The sequence below is a fragment of the Eurosta solidaginis genome, chromosome 2, assembly GCF_040869045.1.
Source record: "Eurosta solidaginis isolate ZX-2024a chromosome 2, ASM4086904v1, whole genome shotgun sequence".
NCBI lineage: Eukaryota > Metazoa > Arthropoda > Insecta > Diptera > Tephritidae > Eurosta > Eurosta solidaginis.
Window position 1 is genome coordinate 277,344,894 of NC_090320.1, and position 27,753 is coordinate 277,372,646.

Genomic DNA, 27,753 nt, shown 5'->3' on the forward strand with positions numbered 1-27,753 from the left:
AAATACATGTAATCATCAGTCGCAGTAGTACGCACATATACACATGCATATGGCTATGCGAGAGGCTATAAACTACAAATACACATGTATATAGCTGGTAACCAAGTAGTAGATTCTAGAAGGAGAAACATCTAGATATTTGGAGAAATGTGCGTACAAGGCAACAGAGAGTATAAAAGCAGCACAAGTTGAGTAGTCAGTAAGCAGTTTGATTTCAGGACGCAATTAGTTGTGAAGTATAGGTGTTATTGTGAAGTACTTTCAAAGTAGTCTAATAAAGACCATTTTGCACTATTGAATATTGGAGTTATTTATTCAACAGTTTAGCGATTCGAACGTTAGCAGAAGGTTTGGAATAAGCGGAATTTCAATAAATGAATTACAATATTTTAAGACCAGCTGTTCTTTCTTCAAGAAAATGGTGTCAGTTCAAGCACAAAGTTGTTGTTTTAAGAACTGGGCGTACGTTTTTCAAGAACCAAAAAGTATGAACATGAAAAGCTTGAATTGAGTCCGGTGGTGCTAGATTTCAGAACGGCGGTTTTCTCTGAGTGTATGCTAAATGCATAAAAAAGTATGTAAGAGGAATATTTTTTTATTGAAAACATATTTATTCAAACAAAACGTATGCGTGATGTATTGGTGAAAAGGTATGAACCATTCATTGGTACCCGAGTTGAAAAAGTGTTATGCATGCATGCATTATGGATGTTGTGTCAATGATTATATGCTTGTAAAGATACACTTTTCTGAATTTTGTCTGCACGTATACGATTTGGTACTCCATGATTTTCTTTATTGTCATGAAAATTTAATTTAATGTACATATGTACAATCCTTTTTTTCGAAAATAAATGCAGGATATGGATAACTGATGAGAGATTAAACAACTTGGGGCAATAAATTTGGAATATATCGCGGTTTAATGAGGACCGCCGAACGTTTGGGCCAGGATGCTGTGCCATCATTCAAGTGTTGTGCACACAATTTTCAGAATGGTTTGGTTCGAACCTAATAGCTTACCGGGAGCGGCTACTTTTTTAGAACCCAAAACTTATTTTAAGCCGGTCACTTTTTTGAAACACATTATTTCTTTTGAACCAGTTACTTTCTTGCAACCATTTCGTTTATAAACCTGCTACATTTTTGGAACCTGTTCCTTTTTTTTGTGCCTACTACCTTTCTGGACCCGTCTACTTTTTGTTGAACCCGCTTTTTCTTGCTTGTTATATTTTTGGAACTCATACATTTTTCGTAACCAGTTATATTTTGGAATGCTTCAAAAACATCAGTTTCTTGTTATTTTTATGACTTCTAATCATTGAGGGCTCCGAAATTACTCATTTGTAGGGAAATAGTCTAATGAGAGAATGGTTTACGAATCCAACTGTGCTTCTATTTTCATTTGGAGATTACGTACCTTACACAGGTCAGTTACAATTCGCAATGATTATATGTACAAGTTGTTGTTGTTGTTGTAGCGATACGGACACTTCCCGAAGGCCTTGGGGAGTGTTATCGACGTTGATGGTCCTTTGCCGGATGCAGATCCCGTACGTTCCGGTAACAAGCACCATTAAGGTACTAGCCCGACCATCTCGGGAAAGATTTGGTATGACCAAATGCACATTTGGAGGATTGCGCTACACAACCACTTGAAATAATTTGGTATTTTCGTCGCCTCTTACGACATGCATAACTACCGCGGGTATATTCTAAGCCCCCTAACCCGCTGGGGTATCTATATACAAGTCGCAACGCTCTGTTAATGTGTCATTCAATTTTTTATTTTTATCTTTTTATTTCAACCAATCGAAAAAAGTATAAAACTTGTCTTGAAAAAAAGGCGACTTCAATATTGGTTACATACATACACTTAAAGAAAAAGACTGGTAAAATCAACTGAAATTTCTGTAAATTTTTATCCATCGCAACAAGATGTTGAATCAACTGCGCCCAAATCGTTGATTCGTAATTGACCGTTTTAGTAGTCAAATAAACAAAAAAGTTGTTTCATTATATTTTACCCATAGCTTTGTTAAATTAACAATTATTACTGTCGCTCTAAAAATACCAATCAAAACTGTTAATATGAAAGGGATTTCTGTCCTTTTGAAATTACCAGTGCAAACTGTTAGATTAACAGATTTTATGTTAAGATCAGACTAACAGCGAAAGCCGTAGAAATGACAGAGATATTTGTTTTTTCTAAATTAATAGCGTAAACTTTTATATCAACAGAATTTTCTGTTCATATGACATTAATAACTGTGGAAAAAATAAAAGCCGGATAAATATATACTTAAACTTAGGTTTTTTTTTTTTGTATAAATTACATATAAGTACATTTTATTTCTAATAATTTTATTGCTGTATTTAGTAACATTAACTAAAATAATAATAATGTATATCTGAATTCAAATAAACAAGACTTGTTCCGAATTACCATCGACAGCTTTGTACGAAAGTATGTTGTCATATACATATATACGTAAATATGTGAATACATAAATACGCATGATTGCTACATACACGCGTTAGTACATGCTCTAGCGAAAACAACGTCACTGCAATGTTTGTTAAACCACTTTGGCGTCGGTTTCAAGAACTTTATTTCAACTTTTTCTTCAAAAATTTTCACAATATTGTTATATTATAATTATATTTACATATATTTGTGTACGCACATTTGATATAAAATATTTCCATTTTCTTTGAATTTGAAACAAAAATCTAACAAAAAAGTACATACTTACATATGTAAGTATCTACTTACTAACCGAACTTCAATTAGGCGTACATCAAATATGCTGGCACACATTTAATATTATACACTTTGTTATTTTGTTTTATTAAACGCACTTTCACCAAATTTTATTTTTTTAATTTATTTAATTTATAGTTTTGAATTAGTCTACGAAGCTGATTCTCAAACTTTCAGTTGCAGCTCATTCCCAATTTCTTCTCTCGCATGAAGACTTGCCACGCTTGATTATTTCGAACAAAACTTGTAGTATAAATGTTTGACATAACATTTCAAATAGAGAATTTGTAAGTTATAGAATGTAAAAAATCAAATCGCGGGAAGGTAATTCACCACTCGTCTTGAAAAAAGACGGTTTCAATATTGGTTACATACATGTGATAAGCTGAAATAGTCACATAAGTTATTCGAAATATTCTAAACAAGAAGTTTTTGTAGCATGTGATTATGTAAGACTACTGGTGGAGCCTTCTTTCCAATAATTCAGTGCCAGCAGGTTCTGAAATATGATTTTAACTTCAAGTCATCGCAGGATTTCAACTTTTCCTCGATGCGTTTTAGGATTTACGCAGTTTTGTTTTTCTTTGCATAATTGCTTAGTTTTTAATCAGAATCATTTCGGCCATAACACATGTTTAGCACAGTCATATATGTATGTATGTATCAAGTTGTTGTCAGCCTAACATCTACAACCGATAGAGTTAACTTAAGGGCATCAAAATATTTGTTTGATATTGCGACTTACGTCTTACGCCTAACGCCTTACGTTGACTGTTTGTCATCTTAGTTTAGACCCTCTCTTGATTTGCTGTGCTGTAATATTTCTATGCTTAGAGGTAGCGGCTAACTTCTCTATAGCAGATAACACGAACAGATACAAACTTGTAAAAAAAAAAAATATTTAAAAATATTAAAAATTTCCTTATCAGCTCGAGAAGATCTCGGATGAATAGCATGGGCTTATACCTCATCGCGGTAACGAATTTAACGCAATTACCCCCTGTGGCGTGTGCTAAAGAAATATTTTAGACATTTTTTTTTCGTCTTTTTTGCTTACTATTACAAAATTACTTCTCTACTTCGATTTCCTCTGCATAGTTAATAAGATAAGATTTTAATCTACGAAAATTGAGGTGCTTAAAAACTAAGTTACGGTATGAGTTCTTAATTTTTTGTTATTTCTTTCCTAAACAAGCCCATATTTTGTTGTTGTGTAGAAATAAATGTAGAACACACATACAAATGGACATAAATTTTAAATGCATTAATATATTTTATGAGAATTATTTTCTTCTCAATGCACAAACCTACATTAAAAGTAATTTGTTATGAAACGTCGCTATGGTTTTCAAGCCAAGATCAATATTTTCACTGCATATCCGCATAGTTTTCATTCATATATTACTGCATATTAGGCCGGGTCGATTTGTGGGGAGGCAAAACAATCGCCCATTGCTCTGTGAAAATCATATTCTAGGGATCAAAATAAGAAACTTTGCCGAAGGAACCATACCTCTAAAACGAATTTTGATGTCCCCCTCCCCCCCCCCCCCCCCCCTTTGGGTCGTAGGAGCAAATCATGAAAAATCCCACTTTGAAATGCCTATGTTTTTTCTTTTTGGAGTTTATTTTTCTCTTTAGAAATTTATTTAGTCAGAACATATGTAAATGAAAAAATGAATTTCACTTAGTAATAGAAAAGAAATTAAAAAAAATTATTAGAAATTAGCTTTTTTACAACCCCCTTTTAAAACCAATGCATCACTGTGATGCATTTGCATGTCGTAAACATAGTTGTGTGCGTTTTTATTCAACCGTTTTAAAAAATGAAGGTATCACTGCGACACAATTGCAGATCGTAAAATTGCTTGTGTTGTTTTTTTTAAGCCACCACAAGACACAGCAGGTAGAATTGAAATTGCCCCTACCCAAAAGTTCGACCCAAAGGGGGGACATCAGAATTCGTTTTAGAGGTATGGTTCCTTCGGCAAAGCTTCTTATTTTGATCCCTAGAATACGATTTTCACAGAGCAATGAGCGATTTTTAAATCGACCCGCCCTACTGCATATACATATACAGACATATATGTATATAAAGTTGTGTTCTTAAACACGTATCATACCTTGTTGGTGTATTTTTCAAAAGATGCGCTGTTTGATTCCTAATAAGATATTTCACTTGGTTGATGTTGATTAAAATCTAAGAACATTAAACCAATTTCTTTCATGCCATACACTTAATTCTATATATTTTACTTCATAGTTTTTACTATTCAAAAGTGCCGATAAATGGGGGTTTCCTTGCTCTACGGCAATAAAGATTTTTGGACGATTATTTCGTGTAATAATGAAATTGTTCTTGTACGACCGTACGCGAGAAACCACCTTGATTCATAGACATATTTTCAATGGGGTTCCTAATATAATCAATTCCTCTGTACTGATCGTCTGAAATTTCTACCCACCTGTCCCACTCGTAGAAAAACGTTTGATATTGTGTTTATGATCAAATTGCTTAATGGTTTTATCTCGAACTTTTTGCTGTGAATCGAGTTGAACTCTGGGAATTCTAGTAATTTGAACCTAGGCTTGAAAGTCACATTTATGGTTGGTGGAGAGGGAAAACAATCGGGGAAAGGAATCGAAATAAAGGAAATGTTTTTGGCGTTCAAGACAAACTTTAAACGAAACTTTTTACACTCCCCCCAATCCTATCATTAAGAACAGAAGTCTGAATTCCACAGCACAGCTGTGCTCTCATTGTGTATGTGAAAGAGCAGTTACTTCAAATTTTGTGAGACCCATGATTTAAAACGCACTTCAAGATTTCGAAATAGTAGTACAGAGATGTTGGGGTACGGGATTAGGGAATAGGAAACATGCATCACGAAATTAACATTTTTTTATAAAAACACTTGTTCAGAATTGTAACCTGAAGTTTAGTAGGGCCCATGTTTATTTGAAGTAACTAGAAGGAATTTGTGAAATATTCAGGGTAATATATTTATGTTGGGGAACAAGAAAACGGGATTACTAACATGTGTTCCAAAAATGAGCAACATCTGCAGACGCTGTCACGAGCTATGAAGAAAAGTTTAACTTGTTTGAGAAAACTTCGAAACTTCGAAAAATTGAATTTCGAAAAACACCACCACGTTTCATTATTTAAAAAATTTAAAAAAAAAAACAATCAGCCAGAATTACCTCCGAAGAGATTTAAGGTCGAGCTTCTCTTCCAATTTGCTTCGTGCTACCTAAAATAGAGTCAGCTTGCTCTATCTCGGCTGCCGTTTCGAAAACGCACTTCCTCAGAAAACATTAGATCAATACCCTATTTCGAAATTGGCTTTCAAAACGCCCTATCTTAATTACTTACTTACTTACTTAATTGGCGCTTAACCGTCTAAATGGTTATGACCGTCCAACAAGGCGCGCTAGTCGCTCCTTCGCTCCGCCAACCGGCGCCAATTGGTCACACCAAGGGAGTTTATTTCGTTTTCCACCTGGTCCTTCCAACGGAGTGGGGGCCAACCTCTACCTCTGCTTCCATAGGCGGGTTCCGATAGAAACACTTTCTTGGCCGGAGCATCATCTTTCATTCGCATAACATGGCCTAGTCAGCGCAGCCGCTGCGTTTTAATTCGCTGGACTATGTTGATGTCTGCGTATAGCTCGTACAGCTCATCATTAAATCTTCTTCGGTACTCGCCATCGCCAACGCGTAGAGGTCCATAAATCTTTCAAAGAACTTTTCTCTCGAACACTTCCGAGCCTTAGTTAAATTCAATTAATTAAAGTCAATACATTTTCACAATAGCTGAGCCGTTTTTTAAAAAAATGCTGGGATAAATATGACGTTCTTCAACCGAATTCTCAGATATGGCGTTTTTGAACTGGCATCTGAGTTAGGGTAATATTCCCCACAGCCGTCCATATGAACTGAAGTTCAATGCTTCAGTCTGAAGATTCATATTTTATGATATACCCGCTTGCCGAACCCATTTTTATACTTTTCATGAACATAAAATTGTATATTAACTTTGGTCCGATGTATGTAACGTTGAGAAATATAGAAGATATACTCACCATTAAGTATACTATACCGAATTGATCAGGGTGACGAACTGAGTTGATATAGCCATGTCCGTCTGTCCGTCCGTCTGTCTGTTTGAACGCAAACTAGTCCCTCAAATTTTGAGATATGTCAACGAAATTTGGCACATGGATGTATTTTTGTATTATAGTAGACATTTGTCGGATCTGGTAAGATCGGACCTCTATAACATATATCTCCCATACAACCGATCGTTCAGATAAGACGATTTTGGTCATTCCTGCCGCAATTTGGAAAGCATAAACGTGAAACTCGGTTAAATATATTCTAATATATCATATCCTGTATTTCCTGAAAAAATCACTTCCATCGGAGCTATATATAGTTATATCCCATACAACTGATCGTTCAGATAGATAGATTTTTGGCAATTTCTCCCTTAATTTGGAAAGTATAAACGTGAAATTCGGTGATATATATTTTAATATATGACAGAAGATTTTCTAAAAAAATCACTTTGATCGGAGCTACATATAGTATATATCCCATACAACCTATCCTTCAGATAGAACGAGTTTTGGCAATTTCTCCCTTAATTTCCAATATAAAAACGTTAAAGTTGGTGATATTTATTCTAATATGTCATTGAAGATTTCATGAAAAAATCATTTCGTCGGAGCTATATATAATATATATCCCATACAACCGATCGTTCAGATAAGGCGGTTTTTTTGCCATTTTTTTATATTAATCTTAAAATCGTTTAGGTATGTACATCTGTTCACTGTATATTTCTTATCTTATACAGCGCATTATTTGGAGATTACGAATGGGGTAAGATTACTGTTCAGCCCCATACATGAAAGGTGTGAAGTCTTCGGCACAGCCGAAGACAGTTCCGTCATTACTTGTTAATATTTTAATTTACCCACATTTTTAGTTTTGGTGATCTCAAGGGAGTGATTACCGCTATCTTCTATTCAATACAAATATTAAAATTTATTTTTACCGTCTGAAAATGTATCCTAATGCACAGATTGCTGCTTTTGCTTCGGTTTTGCTGTTAGGATGGACAGTCCATGCAAAAAAAAGGAATGAATGAATGCCAGGCCATTGCCTGCACCGCATATTGAACGTAGATATTATAAATTTTTTTTATTTAATAAGTATTGAAATATGGAAATTCCCCAAAATAACTCAAATAAAATGTGCTAAACAAACGTAGTTATAGCACTTACGCCCTAAAAATTTATCAACTCATACTCATCACACTACTTAAATACGAAACACACTATGTACGTACATATTTTTGTGTGTGTAACTTTGTATGTACATATTTGAATTCATACCTGTATTAAAAAAATAAAATTCAAGAAAAGGATATTTATGCCTGCAAGCGAAATCATTCTGCAAATTATGCCTAAATACATACAAAGCAAATAACACACAAAGTCTACTTCATATGGCTCCTTTTAAAATTCTGACATTCATACATGCTATTGCAGCACTTGTATAAATGAATTTGTGTGGGTAAATACGCAGCTGCGCAAGTGCAATGGCAGCAAAACCAACGGCAGCAGGTAATATTGCAGTTGAAGTGCGTTTTAATTTGTTGGTATTTGCTCTGAAGTAAGATAGTTACTACTACAAAGCAAAAGTAGCTAAAGAAGCTGTGTAATGAGTGAGAGTGAGAGAAAGATGGCGTGAGGGGTTGAGTTTATGTGAGATAGTGTGTAAAAGTTGAGGTAAAAGAGTGTGCAATCAAAACAATGAGTATCAGCTAAGATTGAGTGTACTTTTTGAATAAAATAATATACATAATTAAATAAATTGAAGTAAAAATTAGTAGTTTCATTTTAGTTTTATAGAAAATGAGTATTCCACTATTTTTAGTATTGAGTTGAATGTGAGTAGCAAAGCATCACTTGGTGCAGAGTTGAGTGGCGCGTATAGCTAGTGGTACGTTTCTAACGCGTAGCAAGACCACGAACTAAATATTTATTTTCAAGTCCACTCAAGAGCATGTACTCATACTCATTCGATGTTTTCAACTCAACTACATTACTGTTATTCACCATACAATTGAGAGCATTTCGCCTCACCATTACTACTACTACTACTACAGCAAACCCACTTTCAAACTCAGCATTTAACTGCACTTGCTTCGTTGCGTACACGTAATTTCCACTCATCTGCTCAACGAATTCTCTCACCCATCAGCTGGTTGGTTTCTTCAATTTCAGAATTTCGTGTATATACTTAGTAAGCGTATGCCAAGCGCTTGCCATTTGGCACTCAACACTTTAGTTGGCGTGTTCGTGGCTCGTAACGTGCACAATATTTCAAACAAAACGCATACTATATAATTTAAAGAAATATATATCGTTAAATCTTTCAATACAAAAAACAAAGCTGAGCAATTTCCATGGTTTTATATCGTTTCAGAGTTGCAAGCGACCATGCGCGCATGGCTTCTACTCCTCGCAGTGCTGGCGACTTTTAAACCGATCGTTCAAGTTGCTAGCACCGAGGATATAACTTCGAGATTCATTCAAGCTATATCATCGCCAACAATACAGCAACAAAAGCAAGCGCGTTTTGATTGGAACGACGAAGAAGGTGTTGTTGAGACAAACGACGACGTAAATAGTCGCGAAACGAGTAAAACCATTAATAAACAAAAACAATTGGAGACAATAACAGAAAGTAGAAGAACTAAAAAAATTAAAACAACTGTAACTGAGTTAAGTCCAATTATTGATATAACATCGTTATCAGTGACAAAAACAACTACAAGTGCTAATAAAGCACGTTCAACAAAGTCAGCCAACAAGACCACATCGATCGGTGCGATCTTCCGCAATAGCAGCAGTGATAGTGATACTTATAACAACAACCACAACAATAATAATCTTATTAAAATTAGTGCAAAGGATAATAAAATAAATAAAAGTGAGAGAGCAAGTGAAGTGAGACAAGCCACTAAAAGTTGTAAACAAACTAAAAACAAGATTGAAAACTTCAACGAAGTGAGCAAGAAAAGTGAAACAAATACACTAGAAATTGTAGCAACAAAAGTAACAAATAAAAATAATATTGTGCGGACACAAGAACAACAAAGAAACAAAGTGCAACGTTTAGCAAATACAAACAACAAAAACATAAACCTAGAAAAAACAAAAAAACCTAGTGAGATAGAAGAAGTTAGTATAGTGAATAGTTATATAGGAAGAGAAGATAGAAACGCTAACGAAAATTATAACAAAATGGCTATTAATGATAATACAATTGAAATACGCAAGCAAATCAGCAAACGACAAAGGCATCATAAGCACCAACGAAAGCATCAACATCAGCAACAACTTGAACAGCGTACTCAACAGCAAAGAATGCAGCAGCAACAACATCATCAACATACTCCTCAGCATAAAGAAGCGACAAAAGAGCTTTCAGCGACGGCAAAACAACGCTTAGATAATGCAACATCTACAACGACATCACAAAGTTTAGCGTTAGAAACATCAGCTCCAAAAAATAACGAACGCTTAGCGATCGCAACAACTACACAAGCAGCTGCAGCAGAACAAGCAGCATCATCTACAAAAAATAGTTTGACACATCTAGAAGCTGCTGAGAGATTAGCGCAAGAATCATCAATGCTAGATAGCAGCAGCAGTAGAAAATCTGACTCCACATACGCATCGACGCTCGATGGCGAAGATAGCGATGATGATGATGAAGTAGTAGATCATAGTGATGAAAATGAACCCGCCACATATAGCAATAAAGAGATAATCGGTGAAAAATTAAAACCCGATCCATCGACTCTAGTCCAAATTGAAAATAGCTTATTGTCGTTATTCAATATGAAAAGGCCACCAAAAATTGATCGTTCCAAAATTATAATACCCGAAGCTATGAAACAACTGTACGCACAAATAATGGGTCATGAATTGGACACAGTTATGGCTGCTGCAACACCAAGACCAAGTATACTTAGCAAATCAGCGAATACGGTGCGAAGTTTTACACATATAGGTGAGTTAAAAAAAAATGTTATATTATTTCAGTTGGTTAAATAGTTTAGTTTGAGAACAAAATATGTTATTAGTGATATTATTTGTATGCCAATAAGAAATGGTGCTTTCCAAGATTTCCGCATACGTATCCAGTATGAGTGTGTGTAGGTATTAGAGTTCTTCAAAGATCAGTTCGTAGCCTCATCTACTTTTTATGAATATTATAGTGAATATAGAAATAGCTAAGATTTATTTCATAACCCATTCAAAATATCGTTAGACTCAATTATATTTTCTGCTGTTGTTCTCACATGAGGATTCTAATATGTGCTAGAATATTCCGCTCATAAAACAGGTGAGGCAGAATTGTTTTACAATTATTTTTTTTTTTTTGGTTCACATTATCCTGGGGCCATATTATTCAGTAAGTGTGAGTTTTGAAATGTACATTTTTCTTTCATGCAAATTATATTTAGAAAAAGTGTACATTTTAAAACTCACAGTTACTGAATCTACCCCCTGGTTATAATTTTAGTTCACACATATTTTTATGAATTTTTAATAGTTTTTTTTTTTTTAAATATCGAACAAACGATCACTTCACAAGTGTGCCGAAACCAGGTTTTCTTTGTATGTTACATCCCAATTATAATCTGAACTTTTTTGGTAGCATTTCGGCGAGACTCTCTTTGAACTACGCTAGAACATGCTCCAAGTGGCCTTAGTTCAACTAATTCAAATCACTTCAACACTAATTGGAATGACACGCGTTTGTCTAATTTTATATAACTTTCATAGTTATAGCATAACCAGAATAGAAATGTTTAAACCATTTTCACAATTTCTTTATAATTTCAATATCTTTTTCTTAAAAATCTTATTGAAGAGCCGTATGAATCTATGCTCTTTTACACTTAGAAATCGCGTGATAGCAATATCCATTTTCTTTTACAAAAAATTGAATATTCTTCACAAGGCATAAATACGAGGAACGCAAATTAAAAAAAAAAAAAAAAAAACGGGACTGTTTTCGGTTGTGCCGAAGACCTCATACCTTTTCCGACATACGTTATGTATGCCCTGCATGCGTTGTTTCCCCTGATGACACCAACCATCTTTTCAATTGTAATGTGGAACCTACCCCACTAACACCAAATTCCCTATGGTCCACCCTTGTTAAAACTGTCAGTTTCGTTGGACTCCCGTTAGAGGACTTTGTTGACAATATGTGCATTGTAATGCCCATTGAATGGGGCGAAGCACTGTTAACATAACAACAACCTCATACCTTTCATGAATGGAGCTGAACAATAATGTATTGAATTTTCAAAAATTTATAAAAGCGGAGCAATCTGTTGTATATAATATATATTACATATACGACTGATCTTAGCAATATTTTCAGACAACAATTTATGACTTATATGTAAAAAACCTAAGAAAGTTCAAGCTTTTAGCTGTTAAAACGAATAATAAATGACGAAACCCCTCTTTTTCGGAAAATCTCATGTATGGGGAATATGAGGATTTCCAAATCAGAACGCAATAAGTGCACCCCTCACTTTAACTCCACTTTCTAAAACCTACAGAATAATCTTTATGCGAAGTTAAAGACAAAAAATTGTGTCATTCTGGAGCAATCCAAAAAATACCTTTCGTAGCAAAACGCAGACATTTCATACAACTTTTACGTTTTTGAGTTGAAAATTTAGTTTTAGTTAAATGAGTGATGATAAGTTACAAAGCACTGGCATACTCCTTAATTACGATTTGAGGAGTATTTTAGGAGTATTCAAAGGTTATACGAGCACCCCCTTAACTAATCCTCATACGAATAAAAGATGTGGTGAAGTTTACATTGAGATGTCCTGGGTAAGGATCACCTACTTCGTAAAGAACGTTTCTGTTCTGGAAAGTTGATAAGATCTGAATTTTAGAAATTTTTTCGACCATGATTTCCGCAAACATTCACATTTTCCCTTGACGCCGCCCCCAGCGCTTTTCCCAACGGCGGTACCTTTCATCAAAACAGGTGACTAATTTCACAAAACAATTAATTGAAATTAGAAATATGTATAATATATCGACTTAAGGGCGGTGTCAAACTGCCGCATCAATGACATCAGTAGTTTTATTGTTTTAACCAAGTGGTTTGAGTAAAGCAATACGCAGGGTACATCAGCCAACATACAATTGGTTCCAGGAGAAAGTGTATCAAAATGGCGCCTACAGCGCTACTTGGGCCCGGCTCCATAGCCGGGCAGCACAGCAACCAACCAACCATAATATATCGAATAACCAAATATTTTTAAAATCAATTAGGGTGCTCACAGTCCCTTATAATTTTATTAGATCTGACAGTGTTAAATTCTAGTTAACCTATCAGTTTCTTGCATTCCATCGCAATGACGTCGAATATACCCAACAAGCATTTGGGCATGAGTACCATTGAAGCTCATGTTAACATTTGACCCAACTTGAAAATCATAGCGTTCTCAGCAAGTAAGGGAATTTTTAAAAGCAAAAAATGCTGTTACTTACTTTGAAAAAAAGATAGTTCTCTAAATGGCCTCAAATGTAAGATACCATTTTTACAGAATTTTCACGAAATTTATTTCTAGTTTATATAGCTTCATTACTGCAAACAAAGAGGTACTATTTCTCAAAATAAACCGGTGTTTACTTTGGCAGTACCTCGGGAAAGATTTTTTTTGTCAACTCCACCTCCCGTGTAGGATATCAACTGCATAAATGTGCTGAAGATTCATTTGAGAACTATACATTTCTCAAAATCTATCAAAGGTTGGATAGTAGTTTGAGAATTACCTTGGAGATCAACTCGAGAATTATAAATTTTACAAACTTTCTCAAAGTGTGGATAGTGATTGGAGAATGTTGTTGGATATCAACTTGAGAAATATAAGGCTTAAGAATAATTAGAAAAAGATGTTGCATATAGGCTCCAGAGTTAAAAATATTTTTCTCTAAGTGCGGAGAAATAATTTGCCATGTTTTTGGGGTAAATAAAATCCAGCAGTTGCCGTATCAACAAATTATCTAGATAATAAAAAAAACTATGTTGCCGTACAAAACAGCCTATCCCAAAGATGGCTTTAAATTGTGACTGAAAAAATGCTCTGTAGTTTAACAGGAGTTAAAATTGGACTGAAGTTTAAGCAAACCTAGTTAAAGCTTAATTAAGCACTTTACCAATTCAAAACAGCGTCCCTTTAAATGTAAACAGTATATTTTGAAATTATTTACATATTTTCCAGTTTTTTTATACCTTTCATGCACATGAAATGGTATATTAACTTTGGTCCGATGTTTGTAACGTTGAGAAATATAGAAGATAGACTCACCATTAAGTATACCGAATTGATCAGGGCGACGAACTGAGTTGATATAGTCATATCCGTCTGTCCCTTCGTCCGTCTGTCTGTTTGAACGCAAACTAGTCCCTCAAATTTTGAGATATCTCCATGAAATTTGGCACAAGGATGTATTTTTGTATTATATTAGATATTTGTCGGATCCGGTAGGATCGGACCACTATAACATATATCTCCCATACAACCGATCGTTCAGATAAGACGATTTTGGTCATTCCTACCGCAATTTTGAAAGTATAAACGTGAAACTTGGTGATATATATTCTAATATATCATAGAAGATATCCTGAAAAAATCACTTTGATCGGAACTATATATAGTTATATCCCATACAACCGATCGTTCAGATAGAAAGATTTTTGGCCATTTCGCCCTTAATTTAGAAAGTATAAACGTGAAATTCGGTGATATATATTTTAATATATCACAGAAGATTTCATGAAAAAATCACTTTGATCGGAACTATATATAGTTATATCCCATACAACCGATCGTTCAGATAGAAAGATTTTTGGCCATTTCGCCCTTAATTTAGAAAGTATAAACGTGAAATTCGGTGATATATATTTTAATATATCACAGAAGATTTCATGAAAAAATCACTTTGATCGGAGTTATATATAATATATATCCCATACAACCGATCGTTCAGATAGAAAGATTTTTAGCCATTTCTCCCTTAATTTTCAATATAAAAACGTTAATCTTGGTGATATTTATTCTAATATATATTAATGTATTTAGCGTCCTTTTTGATTTAAACAATTATTTATTTTGCCGGCTTTAGGTCAATGTTAAATAAAACACATATGGTTTTGTTTATCACCAATATATTTCGGTTACACACCGGTAACCGTCTTCAGGGCAGACTGTTGACAAACATAAAACATTTAAATTATAATTAAAATCACATTTTTAACAAATATATTTAAATTTTAACAAATAATAAAAATCAACATTAAAACAAAAATACTGTTTACATACATTTTATTTACACGTCTGCACTGCGTGACGTGGAATTGTGTACTGTCTGTTTGTCAGTAAATGTTTGTATAAGTGAGCGGAATGATGATCGGAGTCCGTTTTATAGTTTAATCGTCTATAGTTTGAGTATTTATAATATGCAACATCTCGAGAGTGAAGCGCTTGCTGTATTGTTGCACTTGTTGTAGGATCTTTGTGTTGTTGAAATATGAAACCATATGTGTTTTATTTAACATTGAGCCAGCAAAATATATAATTATTCTAATATATCATAGAAGATTTCCTGAAAAAATCACTTTGATCGGAGCTATATATAATATATATCCCATACAACCGATCGTTCAGATAAAAAGATTTTTAGCCATTTCTCCCTTAATTTCCAATATAAAAACGTTAAACTTGGTGATATTTATTCTAATATATCATAGAAAATTTCCAGCAAAAATCACTTTGATCGGAGCTATATATAATATATATCCCATACAACCGATCGTTCAGATAGAAAGGTTTTTACCCATTTCTCCCTTAATTTCCAATATAAAAACGTTAGACTTGGTAATATTTATTCTAATATATCATAGAAGATTTTCTGAAAAAATCACTTTGATCGGAGCTATATATAATATATATCCCATACAACCGATCGTTCAGATAGAAAGATTTTTAGCCATTTCTCCCTTAATTTCCAACATAAAAACGTTAAACTTTGTGATATTTATTCTAATATATCATAGAAAATTTCCTGAAAAAATCACTTTGATCGGAGCTATATATAATATATATCCCATATAACCGATCGTTCAGATAGAAAGATTTTTGGCCATTTCTCCCTTAGTTTCCAATATAAAAACGTTAAACTTGGTGATATTTATTCTAATATATCATAGAAAGTTTCCTGAAAAAATCACTTTGATCGGAGCTATATATAATATATATCCCATACAACCGATCGTTCAGATAGAAAGATTTTTAGCCATTTCTCCCTTAATTTCCAACATAAAAACGTTAAACTTGGTGATATTTATTCTAATATATCATAGAAAATTTCCTGAAAAAATCACTTTGATCGGAGCTATATATAATATATATCCCATATAACCGATCGTTCAGATAGAAAGATTTTTGGCCATTTCTCCCTTAGTTTCCAATATAAAAACGTGAAACTTGGTAATATATATTCTAATATATCATAGAAGATTTCCTGTAAAAATCATTTCGATCGGAGCTATATATAATATATATCCCATACAACCGATCGTTCAGATAAGGGGGTTTTTTGCCATTTTTTATATTTATCTTAAAATCATGTAGATATGTACATCTGTTCACTATATATTTCTTATCTTATACAGCGCATTATTTGGAGATTACGAATGGGATAAGATTATTGTTCAGCCCCATTCATGAAAGATATGAAGCCTTCGGCACAGCCGAATACAGTCCCGTCCTTACTTGTTTAAATTTTATTATGTGTTTTTACGTTTTTGTTAGTTTTTACGTTTTTTTTTCACAATTACCAATGGAGTTAACGTAATCCGAAGATTGCCAAATTTGTTTTAAAGTGATATTTGTGATTTATTTTTTTATTTTTTTAACTTAGATTTGTATTGTCAATTTTGGGTAACGCAATATGCTCACGAGGCGTATCATCATTGACGCGTAATTGCGCTTCAATTTTAAATTCACACAGAAACCAATTAGAACTCTACGTTAGACGTCTAACCTTTTCTCGATATCGGGACCAAAGTCCACTTTTTGCCGAAAATGCTATAATTCTCGATAGCTTCGCACTTCTTACTCTAACCTTTTACCTTAGAGAAAGACATTAGAATTCGATTCGTTTTCTAATCGTTGGAATCAGCTGCATTAAATCAAAATAAAGCAAGAAAACTTCATGTGGCTAAGCGTAGAGCAATGACGTGTTTACATTTATTTATTTTCAAATTTGTAGTGTGGAGTTGTCTTAGTTTTTTTTAAAGACATGGTATGCATTCATGATTCAATCACAAGAGGTTTGTTCGGTTGACACATTTTTTGACAATTGCAGCCACTTTGTTCCCAAATCCAGTTGACATCCGTTAACTGTGTTGTTTCGAAAAATATTAGTAGAAGGAATAGCAAGCAATCAATGTACAACTATCCGATAAGTCTGGAATTGCATAGTTCCTTAGAACAATTTTCTTATTATCATGATGAAATTAAAATTCATCGTGCAACGCCAAAAATTCGTCTAGTAAATCAATTCATGTAAAATGTGATTAGTAAATAATGGAGATGTCATACAGAAATTTACTTATTGGGAATGTTAACTTATTCATTCCGTATGTTCGGAGCATTCGTCTCCATTTAAGAATTTGTGGAATCGTTTTATATTTGGAATATTATTTATATACTTATTTGGAATATTCGGAACTCGTGAGGTAGTATCAAACAAACGTGTTCTGAATATTCTAAATTAACGGCTTATCCGGAAAACTTCCATGAATACTTATACGGAAAAGAGCTTTCCTAAATTTCAGAATAAAAACGCAAATACTGCCTGTGTAGCAGGACCGCATAAAAGTTTAACTCTTCTGTCAAAGTCAAGGCCGGATATAAAGTTCTAAGACAATAAGCCATTTTCTTTTATTTTTGTTTTGTCATTTCATTGCGGCTGCTAAGTAGTGTATCACCCTATGTTGTCTGCCAGTTGGAAACCGTCGTATCTCCAAATATTTTTCAAAAAATTTCATTTTCTATCACAAAAACGCCCTATATCAAAATTTGTTTGATGAACCCCTTACTCAGAATGCTTTTAATTAACTCCCTCTTATTTCAAGATGAATTGAACTTATGCTCAGATAGGGAGTTTTTTTAACAAAGAGGTAGTGCATTTTGATAGTGCATTTTTGAAAAAAATTCGTCAGACAACTCTGCAAGAATGGCCAAACAAACATAGCTCTTTATCAGTTCACGAAATATTTAGTAGAAAATTAATTATTTCCCCCAAAACCGCATTTACAAATTTATTATCACAGTAATATACTACTAAACGTACTTTTCTACTAAAATTTTCGCTGAAGGCGATTGAATTATTAACCGTTTTCCTTACTTTGCAAAAGCAATACGTCCAGATTTTTTAATTTGGGAGTGTCAACGCTCTGTCGTCATTGGAAAACAAACCTGTAGTAATTGAATCATACATACAACTTCTCCTACTAATTTTTCGCTTGTTTTGTTTTTGGCAACATCGGCAATTTAAGGGCCACATTATGCATGACGCCGTAACACTTTGCGTCGCAGTCACTGACTTTCACACTCACCACTATATAATACTAAAAATATCACAAATTAATTCAGATTTACTGTCACTGTGCTCTTATAGTTATAATTTAAACTTTTCTTTAAACGATAAAAAAATGGCTCGTTGAACCCAGGAAATTCGGTGTGGTAGGCGGAGCATGCTACCATCACACCACGGCGCACAGTGGCATGTTTGCTTGGTTTAGACGCGAAAAAGTAAAAATTTTCAAGTATTTTTTTTTTTTTTTTTTTTTTTTTTGAAATTTGAATGCAGTTTGTTTCTAAAATGTCCACAGTTTTTAATTTCTTATAATTATTGTTCTTCATTGAATAATCTGCTGTCAAACTGCTAGTTGTTGATGATGCGCTAAGTAGTGCAATTTACAGAAGTGAAATAACTTTGTGGTGAAACAAAAGCTAAAATATTTTTGGGTTATTTAAAATCTACACGTAATTGTATTATTTTGCAAGTGTTCAAAAGTTTTTTGGTTGAGTATTTTTTTACGAAATTAGGAGTTTTTTAATATGTATTATTTTTGTGCTGAAAATATATAAAACCGAAAGAAAAAAAGAAAAGCCTGCCAAAAGTTTGAACCACGCTGTTCCACAATAATTTTTGAATTTCTACAATAATTCAATATTATTGCTCAAATGATTATCCATCCCCCTTTTGATATAATAACGATCACAAAGAGGGAGTTGTATGAGGTGTGGCTTGCAGAACGTGGCCGAAAGCAAAAGGATAAAGCCGTTTTAGACCACGTGTATACTGTTTTAGGTAGGGAGTAAATAGAGACGAGGGATTGTATGATTAATGCTGCTGTAAAGTGCGAGTTTTTTATCAAACTTTGTATGAGATTTGTCTAAGCTTTGGTGGTTCGACGGGCGAATAGTTTTTTTGTTATTATATTATTATATTATTTGTTATTTTTGTGGACTGTATGTTATGTTATTATTTTTAGAGAGGGAGGTCGCTATGCACCTGTTACATCTTGTATTTATTCATTGGGGGCGAGCAAGGGGGAGCTCCGTGTGGGTTGAGCCACCTTGTTTTGCTTTCAAAAACCCCCCTTTGGGATAAAAAAATTCAAACTATGTCTTTAGAATATTTCACTAACCAGTTGAAAATTACAAGCACACTAAATGGCTAATGAAACAAACGAACGAAAAATGTTCATAGTTTAAGTCACTTAAACAAGATGGATTCAAGTGAATTACACCAAAGTTAATTTTCTTGAAAAGTTTGCTTCATGGTTTCAATAAGATAATAAATTTAAATATAGGTATGTACAATTGTGAACAAAAGAACAAGATAAGGCTATAAGAAAGTTTTTTTTTTAGGTAAATTCAAAATTTTTGGAGGTGAGTCCAACCCCCCTTTCTGGGCCTTTCCAATAAAGCAAAACCGTTCTCTCGGTTCGAAAAAATTTACAGCTTCCGCAAGTTAGAATTGTGCGAAATATTAGCCAGCTGGATGCCCGATTCTGAAAGTACAACAATCGATTAATAATATGCAACTTACAAAATAGGAAATACGTCTGGAGAAAAATTCTTGAAATATGTACATATGTAAGCACACATCTTAATACATAGTTCAAAAAATTGAACACACTAGGTGTGTATTTTCCCACCTGTGCTTCATACTTTCAAAAGGATACAACTTCAATATCCTTTACTATAATAATGATTTATGTGAGTACGATTGTTCTCACATAGCCGACTCTTAATTGTTTTGCGCGAAATGACCTTGAAATTTATTCAATAGAATACATACGTGCAGCGACGCACACCAACAAATAAATCAATCCATACAAATGATCATAATTTCATACAATAGATACAACAAATAATAGTTATCACAATGCATATTCGCGAGCAAACGAACGCTTTTTTCCATGGGCATAATATCCCAGGCTAAAGAGTAACACAAACAACAACTATTTAGGCGAAAACTATATACATTGGTTAATAGAAAACTAGGGATATTACAAACTTCGACTCCGCTAACGAAATGGTTGGAACTTTCGATTGGCTTAGACTTATGATTCGGTTTTTGGTTTCGAGTGTATAGAATCGGTTTTACAACGTAAGCTGATTAGAAAAAAGAGTCTATGTCAAATGTAGTGTTGCTTTCTTTACTGAAAAACATGTTTCTCTCTTAAATTCTCAATTTTGAACTAGACTTCCGGGAGCAATGCAAAGTGATTCTATTTATAGCTAAGTTACCCGCCTTCCTTAGTGAGTGGAAAATATTTTGTGAAAGGTTCTTACAAACTCATGAGATAGCGGGGAAACCAACAGGACCACATTATTTTCAGAAAAGAAAATGCAATGTACAACATCAGACATCTTCTACTTAAACGAAGATTAAAGAAATTTAAGTACGATATTCTCTTCGTAACTTGCCTAGACTCCGATTTCGGTTCCGATCCCGATAAATTAGCCGATTTCTACTCAATCTTAAGTGAATTTATTTTATAATAATACTAATTCCCAACAGTTTTACCCTTCAAAGCCCGCCCAACCGACACGATAGCCTCATCAGCATGACGCACGGATTTGTAATTTTAGTTTTCCATGTCGTTGAAAGGCAGGGATTTGTTAAGCGTCGAGATCTGAATGTACTAAGCTACAGAGAATTGTCAAGCTCATTAGCTAAATAAAACACTAGAGATGTAGGTTAAATACTACTGACATATGTATAAATAGTTAGAAAAGAATAATAATCAGGTTGGTAGGATAAGGGAATTGGTAATTTTTAAGAGAATAAAGAAAAGCTTGTTTAATGCTAAAAATTGGTTCCGAACTGACAATTATGCATGAGTGAGAGTTATAATCCTGACGCAGACTGCGGAAGGGCTCATTTAATTCAAAATTGGTTCTACATTGTTTCCGGAAAAGGGGTTTACAATATTTAGTTGGCCGAGAAGGAACATTGAAGCTAACTTCCCTTAGTAGAAAAGGGCTGGAAACCAAGCCTTTCACTAATTTCTGCATAAAAATTACTCCAAGCATCTCTCTGCGACTTGCAACAGTTGGAAGATTAAAGAGTTTTAGCGGATTGGCTTAAGGAGGTAGATTATACAAGGAATCCCACTGAAAATCGCTTAAGGCAAAAAGTAAAAACTGTTTTTGAATTAGTCTTAAACTATCTAATTTGATAGCGGGTATTTCATACAATCGATCCATATTCTATTATTGGTTTAACTAATGTTGTAAAACGGGTTTTCGTAGCATCTCTAACATAAGCCTATATACAAACGTATCAATATTTTAATATATATAACCACGCTTGCATTTGGTCTTAGTGGCTCGAGTCACATTGTATTTATCCTCTATACAGGACATACTAACAGTGCATCTTTTGACCGCTAGACATTCTCACACGTGCATATTCTCATTTACAGAAGAAGAAAAAATACCAACTTACCTGTTGCTGATGCGAAACGAGAAGTGCAATTTTACAATAACAAAAACAGCAGCAACAAAAAAAGGTTCATATACTTTGTGCCACATAAATTATGCATAGAAATATATACATAAATACTTGAGATTCTTTCATTTACCGCTTAACACAAAATCTCTAAAATCCTACTGTGCATTCGAGTGCTCTGCCATTGTCTTGGTACTTGAGAGTTTCAAAAGGTGATTGCAATAAATATTAGATGCCTCCTTTCTTACCTATGCAGGATTCCCGCTTAGTTTTCAAGTACTGCGAATAATTTGTTATTGTTTGTGTATTAGTTTAGAGGCAGTGACCGTAGCGAGTGCGGGTTGCCAATGCAATTAAAGTGTAATGTGACATGTAATAGTATGTTTGGTGGGAAATATGGTAGGATTTTTTAACTAAAGTTGTATTGGATACATACATAACTGGGAGGGTAAATATTTGAGACTAATAAGCTCCCCTGAATCAAAATAGTCCAAGATTCGTTGAACCATTGATGACACTAATTGCATGACTTTGCATGGTGTTTCAAAAGCAATGTGGGTACACCTTTATAAACTCATAGACTTGCCGCCGCTTTTCAACATTCAATTTTTTGTTGTGGTGACGGTGAAAACAGCCTTCGTAGGTTCAGTGAAGTATACCGCATATGAGCAGTTCTTTCACATAAGATCCACCGCCGCCGGTAAGACCACTTCAACTCCTCAGACTGCCATTGGATTAAATGTGCGATGTGGATTTAAGTCGCTCGAAAAATTCATATGATATGTTGAAAGCACTCTTACATCTCAGGTTGAACTTTCTACCTTTATTTATAAGAAATAATTATATAGCGGTGCTCGCTCATAAACTTAGATTGATTTAAGAATGAGCGTTAAAATATTGATCGCATCATTGTAGAAATCACCCATCTTACTCATCGTTTTTATTCTTTCATTCCAGAGAGTAAAATCGACGACCGATTTCCTCATCATCATCGGTTTCGTTTGCATTTCGACGTGAAAAGCATACCCACCGAAGAGAAGCTGAAAGCAGCAGAGCTGCAATTGACGCGTGATGCCATCAGCGAAGCCGTGCTCAATGAGCGCCTTGCTAAGCGCATGCGCTATCAAGTAATCGCCTACGATATAACACGAGTAGGAATACGAGGCAAACGAGATCCCAGCTTAAAGCTGTTAGATAATAAGACAGTGCGTCTTAACAGCACCGAAACTGTTAGCCTCAACGTACAAACAGCAGTTAATCGGTGGCTCGAGACACCGAAAAAGAACTATGGTATATTAATTGAAGTACGAACAGCGCCTGCACTTAAACCTGCGCCACATCATCATGTCCGCCTACGACGTAGCATTGATGAAACACACGAAAGTTGGCAATACAAACAACCTGTGCTCTACGCTTACACCGACGATGGTAAGCATAAAACGCGTACAGTACGTGACACTAGCACGCGTTCAAAACGTGCCGGTGGTCATCATCGACGTGGTCATCGTAGAAAAAATAGTGATGAAATATGCAGGCGGCATTCGCTCTATGTCGATTTTGCGGATGTTGGTTGGAGTGATTGGATTGTTGCGCCACCCGGTTATGATGCATTTTACTGTCAAGGTAAATGTCCTTTTCCATTAGCCGAACATATGAACTCAACAAATCATGCGGTCGTGCAAACTTTAGTCAATAACCTTAATCCGGGTAAAGTACCAAAGGCTTGCTGTGTACCAACACAGTTGGAGGGCATATCAATGCTCTATTTGAATGATCAGAATACTGTTGTGCTTAAGAATTATCAAGATATGACAGTTGTTGGCTGTGGATGTCGGTAATCGTATTTGGTGAAAATGTAGCGATTATAATATTTAGAGCTCATGCGTAAAACTGTTAATATTCGCAGTAACGAATTTAAGATCGAACTCATAAATAAGCAAAATTCATCAAGCAGTAGCCAAACACGAAACGTTGTCGCTAGGCAACAACACAAACAAGCGAAACGAGCTTGACGCACGCATGCACGCAGCAAATAAAATGTTTAGTGTGCAGCTCCATCGTTAAAAGCGCGCACTTATTGGCTATTGGTGTGCGCACCGAATGAGCGAGCCAGCTCTCACAAGCGAAGAAGCGCTTCTAATACAATACAGCAAAGAACGCGCTTAATTGTGAGAAGTACACGAAACGGGAGCGCAAACGAAAGAGCATAAAATGCTGGGTTTCAAGCCGCTTCACGCTTTAATAAGTTTAAATTTTATTAAACGATATGCAAACATAAAGGACTGAATATATAAATTATAAGTAAAGAAAAACTTTAGATTTTAATTTCTCTAATTAACATACATAAAACAAGTTATTAAATGAAGAATACAAGTGGAAAGAGCTGTATGTACATATATATATATAACAATGCGTATGCGTTGGCATCGAGTTGAGTGCATTGCGCTGAAAATGCATGTCACTATTGACAGCCAGGCTGCCAAGACATATGACAGTTGTGTAAGGATGACATCGTCTTTAAAAAAATAAAGTTGCGATGAGTCATAGCAAATATAGTTGCTCTAACAGCACCAACGATCATCTTACGAAATCGTCGCCGTCGCCGTTGCCGCCCTAATAACCAATGTTGCTGTCGTCGTCGTTGCAATTCATGTGTTTATTTCGTTATTACTTCAACTACCACTACTTCCTGCAGCATGTACTGCTGCTAAAGCTGCGTTGCCAACCATTGTGCTGTACGCGGCGCTCGTAGCCGCAACTCGGCTTAGTTGTAAACTGAAACTGTGTTTGTAAAATAAAAAAAATTTGGATTAGTTACATTGTTTAATTAAAAAATTGATATTTTGTAAAAAATTAGATTTTATTTAAATATATAATTTACAACTAGCGCTTGTTATATAGGTTCTGCTATAAATTTTTTACAATCGAATTGTATCGTTAGTAGTCACTATATGTAATTATTGGAAAGGAATAAGAAATGAAAAATTATTAAATAAATGGAAAATTATGAAAAATAAAAAAAGTAAAATACATGTTTTTATAACAGAAAATGCTGAAATTTTTGCTAATAAAATGACTTCATTGTGAGATTCGTGATGCTGAGAGACTGACCGAATGTTCGATTATTCTCATTTTTGCCCACAAATTAACCTTTCGGCTGCGATAGCAAGAACGTGCGAATATTTATCTAAAAGATATGTTTTTGTTCCTTAAAATATCAATATTAAGGAGGGCAAGTTTTAAATATTGTTTTTTGGTACTTTGTAAAATATTCGACTGCTTCAAAACGGCCCCAAATAGGTTCGAGTTTCGGTTAGAACTCAATATTCTTTAGATATTTTTTTTTTTAAACTGGTGGCAATTCGGCCTTTTGTTCGACGTGAGCAATTTCTGCGTCTAAAATGTCTTTTCGGCTTGGTAAAAATTTTTTTGTCAATTATTTTTGTTTAAAATTGATTCCACACAACATCAGGACGCACAAGGCGACACTTTAGTCGAGTATACCTTTTAAATTTCTTCAAAGCCTCTTCTTCTCGGAGTGGGATTTGAAATCTGCGTTTGACCTTTCTAGTTTAAGTCCGATGATTCGACTTTTTGTTAAGGTTCAACGTAAACGGGCAACGGTTGTTCGTCCACTATTCGATTTTTTGTGGATAAATGGATCTGATGTTTAAAAAGTCCTTCACTACCAATTTTTTTAAGCTTTCGAAATTTTTCGCGCCAGTTTCGGTCGTATACGATTGGCCTCGAAAATCGTTATTCGGTCGCTCTCTAATCATGATAAAAACACTTTTGTAAAAAAATTTAAACTTTTTATAAACTTAAGAAAAGCATTTTGTAAACATATTTTGCATGTATATATGTATGTTTAACCCTGCGAGTCCTATAAAAAAAAATGAAATATTATTAATAAATAATTATATTTTTAATTAAATATAATATATTCGTGCCTCTGTGTGACATTTATGTTGATACTACTTTTTAGTTAATTAAATTAAATTAATTTGTAAAGTGTATGCTGTATTTTTTTTCTACCATAGCTTAGCCATATAATAATAAATATATATATATGTATATATACGTAAGTATCCATACATATTAACATAGTAAACATTTAAGTATGTTTTCCTAAAAAAAATTACGAAAATTGTAAAAAGTAAAAGTTTTAAGTATATATAAATTTTATTATATATATATAGCGTTTTTAGTTTAGTATATATATACATAAGATATGTGTATGTATGTATGTATCTAGTTTTAATTTTATTTATATAAAATGTAAACAAAAATTTAATACTGAACAGAAAAAAGAAAAACAAAAAATTGTAAAAGAATGTTTTAAACAACACTCATACTTATAAAAAACTAACAGACACAAACACACATATTAGCATACACACACATTTTTATTTATTTATGTATAAATACTATATACGATATGAAAACATACTACAAAAGAAAACTCAACGAAAATTAAAACAAAAAAGAAAATGAAAAAAATATAACAACAAATTTTTATAAGAAAAATATTTGCTATTCTTTTTTATTTCAATGAGCGAAAACACTTCCATCAAATGGCATGCAATGGTGAGTTGAAACATTCAGAGAAACAATTCAAATTTGCAAATAAGGAGTGGTACAGAAAGTTCTGCAAATTTAGAACTGGCTATAAGTTTTTAGTAATGACAAAGAAGGCTTTGAATAAATTATATCTGAATTGGTGTTTTATAAAATATTTAAGAATATATTAGTTTCTGAAGTCGAGCCATTAACAACGCGGAAAATTAGTAAGAAGGAAAACTACATAAAAAAATTCTGTACTTAATTTTGAACAAATAATCCCAATGTTAGCTAAAAAAATTTTACAAAACTCAAAACAATATCAAAACAGACACTGCCCGAAGAACGATTTTGCACTTCAGGAAATGCTTGAAAAAAAAAAATAAATAAAGAAGTGGAAGCCCAAAAAGGTCAGCAGACGCCCCGTTGAAGAATAATGTGCTATCCCTATTTAGGAAAAACCGTTCCATGTTAACAAAAGATGTTGGCAAAACAGAAAAATTGTATTATGACGTACAAAAAGAATGAAGTTACAAAACGTAGTGGAAAACAGACGTCAAAAAGCAGTTCTCTTGCACGTAAGATCTATGAGAACGAATTGACAAACAAAAATTTCTGTTATTATTGAGGACGCAAAGTTTTTGAAAACGGACTTAGGAAAGTTGTCAGATACCCTGTGCTATTGCTTGCAGTCTGAAGAGAATATTCCTATTACGAAAAAACCACCTTGATAGAAATGTTTGGCAGAAACGTCTGATTTGGCATAAATCCACGCCGTTCTCTACGAAGGGAACCATTAAAAAAATAAATAAATGTAAGGCGCGATAACCTGCAAAGAGATTTAAGGCCGAGCTTCTCTTCCAATTTGCGTCGTGTTCCTTTTTTTCCTACCAATTGGTGAAACGGCGCCTACTTGTTTTATTCCGAGTCCGAACGGCATCTGCAAGGCTGATGAGTTTTCACAGAGAGCTTTTCATGACAGAAATACAACTCGGAGTGCTTGCCAAATACTGCAGAGAATTGAAAAAAACTTGTTTCTTCAACTTTGATGTTGCTTTTCCCGGGGCGTGAACCCAGGACCACGATGGGAACCATTAACACAGAAATTCAGGTGTAAGAGTGTCTTCAAGAACTTCTGCCATTCTCATCGTCACCATAATAGATTATCTATATTTTGGATGGACTTGGCTCCAGAACATTACATGTGAGCTCGTTTAACTCAAAAGTGGTTCAAAAATAACAATGTACATACATTATTTTAAGAA

At 34.1% G+C, this 27,753-nt stretch overlaps 1 protein-coding gene across 3 annotated transcripts in view; it reads left to right on the forward strand.

Moving 5' to 3' along the window:
* dpp (decapentaplegic) overlaps positions 1-26,455 on the forward strand; it is a 337,917-nt gene extending 311,462 nt beyond the window's left edge. For all 3 annotated transcript variants that reach the window (XM_067768139.1, XM_067768140.1, XM_067768141.1), the window contains 2 exons: positions 9,264-10,856; positions 22,886-26,455. In XM_067768139.1, coding sequence (XP_067624240.1) covers positions 9,278-10,856; positions 22,886-23,766 — 2,460 coding nt within the window. In that variant the 5' untranslated portion in view covers positions 9,264-9,277 and the 3' untranslated portion in view covers positions 23,767-26,455. The remainder of the gene's footprint in view (positions 1-9,263; positions 10,857-22,885) is intronic.
* Positions 26,456-27,753: the final 1,298 nt, after the last annotated feature.